This window comes from Musca domestica, unplaced genomic scaffold, assembly GCF_030504385.1.
Source record: "Musca domestica strain aabys unplaced genomic scaffold, Musca_domestica.polishedcontigs.V.1.1 121, whole genome shotgun sequence".
NCBI classification, from domain to species: Eukaryota; Metazoa; Arthropoda; class Insecta; order Diptera; family Muscidae; genus Musca; species Musca domestica.
The window spans coordinates 1,348,668-1,358,868 of record NW_026712156.1 but is presented as its reverse complement, the minus strand read 5'-3'; the positions used below and the strand labels follow the sequence as shown (position 1 = coordinate 1,358,868).

Sequence of the window (10,201 nt, the reverse complement as noted above, 5' to 3'; positions counted from 1 at the left end):
ACGCCTTGGATGGTCCTCAAAAAAATATTCTTTAAAAAATCCACGCCTTGGATGGTCCTCAAAAAAATATTCTATAAAAAATCCACGCCTTGGATGGTCCTCAAAAAAATATTCTTTAAAAAATCCACGCCTTAAATGGTCCTCAAAAAAATATTCTTTAAAAAATCCACGCCTTGGATGGTCCTCAAAAATTTTTCTTTAAAAAATCCACGCCTTAAATGGTCCTCAAAAAAATATTCTTTAAAAATCCACGCCTTGGATGGTCCTCAAAAAAATATTCTTTAAAAAATCCACGCCTCGGTTGATGCTTGAAAAAATATTCTTTAAAAATATCCCTGCCTTGGATGGTCCTCAAAAAAATATTCTTTAAAAAATCCACGCCTTGGATGGTCCTCAAAAAAATATTCTTTAAAAAATCCACGCCTTCTAGGGTTCTTGAAAAAATATTCTTTAAAAATCCACTGTGCTCCCCTTGTTGCCATTTCCCGACCAATTACCTTGAATCCCAATTTCTTATTTATATTCTCCCTACACCATTAAGTTTTCAATTCAATATTTCGAGTTGAGTCGAAACTTTTCTTTACATCTTCTAATGACATAAAATCCTCTAACAATGTCATTGATACCAACAACCGGTTGTAAAGTTAGGGAAACAAACCACGAAATAGCGCCCGCCCCCTACGAGGGAACATGTTGTAACAACAAACATTCATGGTGAGTTTTGAGTTTTAAGTTTCGAAATAAAAACACAAGAATCAAAAATAAATTTCCAAACTTACCTTGTTGCCAAATCCCGGTGTACAAAGTTCATTTGTTCCAAATACTTCATGCCCGATGCAATTTGTGTGGCAATGTAGACTAAGCAGCCATAGCTGTTTTGGCGGAGGGCGAAGATGGCGATCACAGAAATTCCATGGGGTTGAATTGGATTCGGAATGTTGAATGGCCGAGGGGGGGTCCCAACCAAAATTTCAACATCAAAGTATCATCAGTGGCGCGGCATTGACGTTTGGTGACGTTGGGCGCCATTAGCATGAAGAGATGTCGATCTCGAGCGGTGGAGAAAGGGAGAGAGACATCGGGCATTGGTACCATTTAACAAAGTTTGTAGTTCCGGTTTCGGAAGTTTAAGAGTGTGCGTGCCACATAATCAGCAATGTCATATTCATTTGTGTATGTGAGTGTTAGTGAGTGTGTCGGGGTGTCATGCATGTCGAAGAAGATGTTGGGCGAAGAGTTATCGAACAATTTTTGGCCATTAATGTTGCGAGCAAAATATTTGTTGCGTTTTGTGTTTGTGTGGAGGCGATGGAATGGGTTGGGACAAGTCCGGACGGTAGTAAAGTTTGTTACAGACGATGTAAATGAAATCAACACGAGACCGGAAATTTAGCACAAGACACCCAGTACCACACCAGCAATGCAGTCATGTGGCGGAGTCATTGTTAGAATTGCCACAAATTTTGCCGAAACAGTTTTCAATGTTGCCGCCGCCAGGCAAGGCATCGTTGGAGTCGTCGTCGTCATTATCATGGCCAACATTATGGACGACAAAGTCATTTGGTAGACGGTACAGGAAACAAGATAAAGCGTGTCGAAAACGTAAAAAAAGGAGAAAAGAAGAAGAAAAACAACATTTGAGCAAAAGGAAGAAGAAGAACAGGACGACGACACCCAGCATGAATGAAAGGAGGAAACACATAAAATGAAATGAAAAGTTTTGCGTTTTTCGTCCAATAAACTTTGCAGTGCAGCGGCGATAAAAATAAAATGTAATGCGTTTAAATTCACTCCGCTACCCCGCACCCTTGCTGGGATTCCCAAAATTTAAGGACAAAAAACGCAAAAACTTTTCAAAGTTTCCCTTTAGTCGTTTTTGATAATGACATTGCAAGCTGCTGCAGCTGCAACCAATACCCACCTCAACACATTGGTTTTGTTCGAAGAGGAGGAGGATACCATCGTCGTCGCCGCCGCCGTTGATGTCCTTTTTCCCACTTGCTGGTGGCTGGCCACAACACCCGCCTCATTTTCTGATATGTGCTCCTGCAGGAATTGATTCAAATCGCCCAGACAATCACTGTAGTCGAGGACCATACATATCGGCTCATCGCGCAGACAGGCGCCCACCAGAGGCGCCACATTGACATCTTTTAGACGGGATAATTGTTTGGCTTTCAGGCGAAATTCCTTGCGCATGTGGTCAGGTGCTCCGGGGCGTAAAGTGGCAACAGCTACCAAATTTGTGCTGGAAGAAAAAGAATACAAAAACGGAAAACATTTATTTAGGAATTTTTGAAAAATCATAGAAAAAATATAAAATTAAAAAAAATATTTTTCAAAAATATTTTTAAAAAATCCACCTTTACTAATAGTCCTTGAAAAATTATTTTTAAAAAATCCACATTCATTCATGACCCTTGAAAAAATATTTTAAAAAAAATCCACGTTTATAGATAGTCCTTGAAAAAATATTTTTAAAAAATCCACATTCATTCATGACCCTTGAAAAAATATTTTAAAAAAATCCACGTTTATAGATAGTCCTTGAAAAAATATTTTTAAAAAATCCACATTCATTCATGACCCTTGAAAAAATATTTTAAAAAAATCCACATTTATAGATAGTCCTTGAAAAAATATTTTTAAAAAATCCACCTTTACTAATAGTCCTTGAAAAAATATTTTTAAAAAATCCACCTTTACTAATAGTCCTTGAAAAAATATTTTTAAAAAATCCACGTTTATCATAAACTCTTGAAAAAATATTTTTAAAAAATCCACGTTTATCATAAGCTCTTGAAAAAATATTTTTAAAAAATCCACGTTTATCATAAGCTCTTGAAAAAATATTTTTAAAAAATCCACGTTTATGGATAGTCCTTGAAAAAATATTTTTAAAAAATCCACGTTTATGGATAGTCCTTGAAAAAATATTTTTACAAAACCCACGTTTATGGATAGTCCTTGAAAAAATATTTTTAAAAAATCCACGTTTATGGATAGTCCTTGAAAAAATATTTTTAAAAAATCCACGTTTATGGATAGTCCTTGAAAAAATATTTTTACAAAACCCACGTTTATGGATAGTCCTTGAAAAAATATTTTTAAAAAATCCACGTTTATGGATAGTCCTTGAAAAAATATTTTTAAAAAATCCACGTTTATGGATAGTCCTTGAAAAAATATTTTTAAAAAATCCACGTTTATGGATAGTCCTTGAAAAAATATTTTTAAAAAATCCACGTTTATGGATAGTCCTTGATAAAAATATTTTTAAAAAATCCACGTTTATGGATAGTCCTTGAAAAAATATTTTTAAAAAATCCACGTTTATAAATAGCCCTTGAAAAAATCTTTTTCAAAAAGCCACGTTTACTAATAGTCCTTGAAAAAATATTTTTAAAAAATCCACGTTTATGGATAGTCCTTGAAAACATATTTTTAAAAAATCCACGTTTATGGATAGTCCTTGAAAAAATATTTTTAAAAAATCCACGTTTATAAATAGCCCTTGAAAAAATCTTTTTCAAAAAGCCACGTTTACTAATAGTCCTTGAAAAAATATTTTTAAAAAATCCACGTTTATGGATAGTCCTTGAGAAAATATTTTTAAAAAATCCAAGTTTATGGATAGTCCTTGAAAAAATATTTTTAAAAAATCCACGTTTATGGATAGTCCTTGAAAAAATATTTTTAAAAAATCCACGTTTATGGATAGTCCTTGAAAACATATTTTTAAAAAATCCACGTTTATGGATAGTCCTTGAAAAAATATTTTTAAAAAATCCACGTTTATAAATAGCCCTTGAAAAAATCTTTTTCAAAAATCCAAAAAACACGTTTATGGATAGTCTTTGGATTTTACGTGGATAATTTTAAATATTGGATTTTTTTAAATATTTTTTAAGGGCTATCCATAGACGTGGATTTTTTAAAAATATTAAATATTTTTTTTAAGGACTATCCATAGACGTGGATTTTTTAAAAATATTAAATATTTTTGCAATGGCTATTTGTAACCATGAATTTGTAAAAATATTTTCATAGACATTCAATAAATGAAATTTTTTAAGAATATTATATCCATAGCCAATTTTCTATTGCACCACAAATTTTGATTGTATTTACTGTTGTTGTTGCTGTTATTATTTTTAATAAACCAAATATATATAAAAAATTCCTCTGAAAAATTATTGCCTGGCATTCGACTAATATAATTGTTTGCGGTTTTATAGTTTCGTAGTTAATTTTTTTGTTGCTGTTGCTGATGCTCGTGTGCATGCCTCTACTCCCGTACACAGCACAACCACACGAGCCGTTCATCCGCAACCAAATGATGTTTCAATTAATTGCATTCATTTTTATTAAAACTAACCAAACTCCAATTAAAGCTATATGGCCTGGCCGCACAAGCTACTCCTACCTTATCAGCATCGGCACCAACGAAGATACCCATTCCACTACTATCACCTCCACCACCATTACCATGATAAGCATATGGAAACTAAATTCCATTATACAGATTCGCACACATACACACACACACGCAGATACACAGATACACCGGAGCTTCGAAGAAGTATGGATATTGAAAAATTGTGGTTGAAAAATTAAAATAAAATAATAACAACAGCAACAACAACCACTACAACAAGAATATCAAAAAGTAAGCAATGAAGTTCGCCGAATATTTCTGCCGCTTCTGCCGATGGCTGGAGGAGAGCAACAATGCCGGGAGAACACAACTAAAAATTTAATGGAATTTTTGATTACTGGCAGACAGTTGGAAAAAATTGAAAAGTTTTTCACTTTGTATTATTGTTATCCTGGTTGTTGTTGTCGTTATTATTTTTGTTGTTGTCTGAATTTCGTTTATACACACCGGCACTTAAAATACTTTTCAAATATTCATCACATGAGGTTAGTTTTTGAATAGACCTCAAACCGAGCATAGCCACAAAACTACCTTCAGTTCATCATCGGCTTTCTTATTTCCCTGGGAGAAGTTTTCCGGCAATTGTATATCCGTTGCCTTAGATCGTCGTCGCCATCACCATCACCACCATCACCTTAACCGCAATCACCGCACTTAGGAAAAACTTAAAGACAAGTGATGTGGATCTGTGTGAGGGTAGGTGTGTGCGTGTGTGTGGTATTTAACCTCTGAATTAGTCAAAAATTCAGTTTAGTTTTGTGAGTGAGGAGGAGGTTCTTGGGGAAAGTTTTAAGTTACGGATTGAGTTTTTGTACCCTCAGCCATATAGCTAGAGAGGGTATATATTATTTGTTGCAGCCAAAACGTACCTCATCGAAACCACGATGTTAGACCCTAGGTCTCTTTGGACCAAATCCGACTCAGGACATTTATAGTCGATATAACGAAGTCTGGTACCTCCCCCCACAGAGGGTTAAAATTTTGAATATCCATGAAGCTCATAAAACGCGAAATTCACATCGGATTCCATTCAGACTTGATAAGTCTCATTATATCTATAAACACAAGATCTGTTAGAAAAATGGTAGGTATCGCACCATTTCTTCTTGGTCCTCCCCACATAGGGTTCATTTCGCATGGATTATCAGGCCAAATTAATGGCATTTAACTAAAGATATTTGGTCCCTGATCCTGGTCTTGTTTCGATCCATTTTTAATCCTCACGTAATTTGAATTTCAAACTGATGCTCTCGTTTTAGGGCATCTAGAATGATTGGTCTTTTTCCTGAATATTTAAGATCCTAATAATGGATTTTGAGGATTTTGATATTAATCGATATTATTTTCTTAGAAAAAATTTGACCTCTACCTTTTTTCAGAGTCTGTCTTTCTCTGAAGAAATTAAATTCCCATTCGTCCGTCATTTAATGGGAATTTTAGTTCCTTTTTTGGCGTACTTTTGTAAATGCTTTTCGTCCTGAAGTACATTTCCTCAAGAGATTTTCGATCCCCTATCTTAAATTATTTTGGTCCCGATACGTGGGAATTTTTAGCAGAGCTTTTGTGCTATATTTGCGGAGATTTTCTCCAGGATTTGGACTTTTAAGGATTTTTTTTTTGGAGAACAATTTTTAATGTTTTTAGGACCTTCAGAGGCCACAGCATTGACGTTTAAAATATTTTTTTGTTCATCACGATCTTGGATTTTTTAACGGGGTTTTTGAGGCCTTTAAGCCTTGCACGTGGCTTTTTAAAGATCTTCAGATCCTTTAAAGGTGATTTTATGAATGTTTTTAGAAGAAGTTTTTAAGGTGGAGGTTTTTTTCTAGAGAACCAGCAGAGCCATGAGCATGAATTTTTTAAATGTTTTTTTTTTTCTGGGATTTTCAGAGCCTCGTAAAAGAAGTTTTTTTTTTCGCAAACGTTTAGAATCATGAATTACCATTTAAAACAAAAATCGATGACTTGTAGAGCCTTGAGCGTAAAATTTTAGAGATTTTTATTGGAGGACCTTTAGAGCTTCAAACGTGGAGTCTTCAAGAATTTTTCAAGGTCCATTAAAGCCACGAAACTTTCATTTCTAAAAATGTTAGGACATTTTGCGGAGTTTTATTTTTAGTGTATTTCCCCCATTTTTTGTGAATATTTTAGACGATTTTTCCCAAGAAACAACAAAGGCGGATTTTTAAAGAACTACAGGGCCTTAAGCGTGGATTTTTATTTTTTTAACGTGAAGTTTTGATTTTTCTCTGAGAACCTTCAGAGCCTTGAAAGTGGTGTTCTTACACATTTTTTCATTGAGGACCTTCAGAGTCTTAAAAGTTTTTTTTTATAGAATTTTTTAGGGAATCTCTAGAGCCACAAATTTGGATTTTTAAAGTCGAAATTTTCGAGAAATATATTTTTTGCGCAGAAAGAGAAAGGATAATCTTATAAAATGTGATGCAAGAGTCCGATTGTCTTCAAATTGCACACATCACAATATTTTTATTAATCAAAGGTTTGATGTAAAGATGGAGTATAACGGTCCTCGCCTTCTGGTACCTCCTCCACAATGGGTCAAAATTTTGATTAATTACAACTCATATAAAATGTGATGCAAGAGTCCGATTGTCTTCATATTTCACATATCCAACTATTTTTATTAGCCCAAGATCTGGTAGTAAGACGTAAAATATCGGTCCACTGTTTCTGATATCTCCCCCACAAAAGGTTGAAATTTTGAATATCCATTATGCTCATAAAACACGAAATTAATACCCGTTTCCATTCAGACTTGGTACATCTCAATATTTCCATCAACACAAGATGTGTTATAAAGATGGAAGAGATCGGACCATTCCTTCTGCTACGTCCCCAACAAACGGTCAAAGTTTTGAATAACCAAACGATCGAATTACACGCATCACAATATTTTGCCTCCCGTAAAGCTCATAAAACGAGAAATTAACATCCAATTACATTCAGACTTGGCACATCTCAATACTTCTGTCAACACAAGATCTGTTATATAAGGATGTTAGAGATCCTTTGAGAGTTTTTTTTTTATAAGATTATTGATCTGGAGGGATTTTAGCAAAAAAAAAAAAAATTGCATATTTTTCTAAAAAAATTGCACATAAAATGTTGACCAATGTTCTATGTATTTTGGTCCGAATTTTAGATTTTCTTTCTAGGAATTGTTAGTCCCAAATCGTCGGTCTTAATGTAAAGGTAGAATCTCATTCTGTATATTGCCCCAAAGGACCAAAAGAGCAATAAACGTGGATTTTGTAAAGGAATTTAAGTGATACTAAAACTTGCTAACGAGGATTAAAAAACAGATGACCATCACGTCCTTAAATGTCGATTTTGTAAAGAATTGTGGATGATTTTCCCATTTCCTAAGATGGTTTTTTTTTGAAAATTTTAAAAGACCCCCACATCCTTCAATGTGGATTTTTTAATTAATTCTTAGAAGATCTTCAGATCCATTGACGTGTATTGTTTAAGAAATTCTTAGAGGGTGTTTTTAAGTGGACCTTCAGATTTTTGTTCGTGGATTTTTTAAACAATATTTCTTGAGGATTTTTTAGGTTTTTCTTTTTTTTTTGGAGTAGAAGAAGTTTTCTTTTTTAATTTTGGGGGACCTTAAAGCCATAATCTTCGATATTTAATTAATTTTTTTTAATCAAAATTACCTTTAAGATAATAAACTAGATTTTTCAAAAGATTTTTTTCAGTGACAATCAAAACCAAGAAATTTGATTATTTATAAATTGAGGACATTCACATACACGAACGGAGAATTAAAAAAGAAAAATAGATGAATAAAAAGACATTAAGTACGGCCGGGGCGAACTTCTAAAAAACATTTTTATGCAAAAGCTAAACTACAAACTCCAGAAAGAGTCTTAAACACTATATTTGACATAAGTTCGTGGATAAATGTGACTAGGATGACTAGGACCAATATGGCTGGTCTACAGCCGGTGTCAAAGGCTGTAGACCCCATTGTGAAGGGCAAATTCACAAATTTCACACTAATCTATTAGAAATTATGGCTTAAATTGTCAAAATACCGAATATTTGAAAGAGCTGTTGTGTGAGCTATAGGAAAACGTGCACCTAGAAATGTTCTGTCGTCGGAGCTAATATCCATTATGAACTCCAAATACAAATTTTAAGACAAATCCGTGAAAAAATTTTGGTAAACCTATCAAAATACCGAATATCGGGGGGTATCGCTATACAGGGGTTATACGAAAACTTGGACCTATATGTACAATATTCTTCGATCGGAGCTAGAACCCATTACGAACTGCAGATACCTTTTTTTAGACAAATCCGTTAAAAAATGTGGCACAAATCATCAAAATACCGAATATAGGGAGGAGGTACCCTTATATGGGGGCTATAAGAGGAAGTGGACCTGCACAGACAATTTCCTGTCATAGGCTGTAGTATTGGTTACAAACTTTAAATACCAAATTTGAAACATTTCCGGTGAATAATAAAAATAAAAATACCGAATATAGGGAGGAGGTACCCTTATATGGGGGCTATAAGAGGAAGTGGACCTGCACAGACAATTTCCTGTCATAGGCTGTAGTATTGGTTACAAACTTTAAATACCAAATTTGAAATATTTCCGGTGAATAATAAAAATAAAAATACCGAATATAGGGAGGAGGTACCCTTATATGGGGGCTATACGAAAACGTGGACCGATATATATGTCATTATCAATACCAACCATCCTAGACACAATGCAAACTACTTTGCCAAATTTAAAAAGACAGACAGACGAACGGACTTCTTTGAATCGATTTATAATTCTATGCTGATCATGGGGTCTATGACGAATATTTCGGAATGGAAAATTTAATATACCCACCTGTACAAGGTGGAGGGTATAAAAATCGAGAACATTCAGAGCCACAACAGAAGAAGTTTTTGAGGACCTTCATAGCTTGAATATGGGACATGGATTTTTAAGAATTGAATTTTGTGAATTTCACGGCATTTTAGTCCTTTATACAGTAAGGGTATTTTTTTTAGAAAATCTTGGTACCAAATTGTGTGGGTTTTCAAGAGAAATTTGGAGCCTCTTCTTTTGATTATAACCATGAATTGTGAATATTTTTCCAGGGAACTTTTGTTCACCCTTTTTGTTCCATTTGCTAGAAATTATTATTTGTCAATCGTGGTCCTCCATATAGAAATTAGAGTGCCGAAAAAAATAACCATTTTTCTAGAGATTTTAGCCCCAAATTAAGGTCTTTTCGAGAGAAATTTTGCCGCTAATTGTGGATCCAATTCGCTATAAAAAATACTTTTCAAATGTTGGTTCTTCTTTGGGGAATTGGGGAAGGTGTACGGCTCGACCCCAAATCCCCCAAAAAAATTACCAATATTTGAGGATTAATTTTTGTAGAAAAAATAATGTGGAAATAAAAAAATTCTCCATAAAATTAGAGATTAAAATTGACTGAAAGTATCTATAGGACTATACTTTCAGTCAATTTTAGTCTGTTAATTTACGGAGAATTTTTTATTTCCACATTATTTTTTCTACAAAAATTAATCCACAAATATTGGTATTTTTTTTGGGATTTTATGATCGAGCCGTACTTTCTTTTCTGGATTTTTTTTCGCTTTAAGTTTCTTTACCCTATTCAAGAAAATTTATATGTTCCTACCAAATTTTTAATATCTTCCTAAAACATTTAGTGCCCTATTGTCTGCTTTTCCTAGAGAACATTAGTCTACAATTGCAGGTAT

The 10,201-nt window shown here is 33.8% G+C and overlaps 1 protein-coding gene across 1 annotated transcript in view; it reads right to left on the bottom strand.

Annotated features, from left to right (window-relative positions):
• Window positions 1-775: 775 nt before the first annotated feature.
• The window catches only part of LOC101900801 (epithelial discoidin domain-containing receptor 1), a 228,587-nt gene continuing 219,161 nt past the window's right edge, over window positions 776-10,201 (bottom strand). Inside the window, exons 11-12 of the mRNA XM_059118344.1 lie at window positions 1,922-2,248; window positions 776-872 (exon numbers count right to left, since the gene is read on the bottom strand). Of these exons, the coding sequence (XP_058974327.1) occupies window positions 776-872; window positions 1,922-2,248 (424 nt within the window). The remainder of the gene's footprint in view (window positions 873-1,921; window positions 2,249-10,201) is intronic.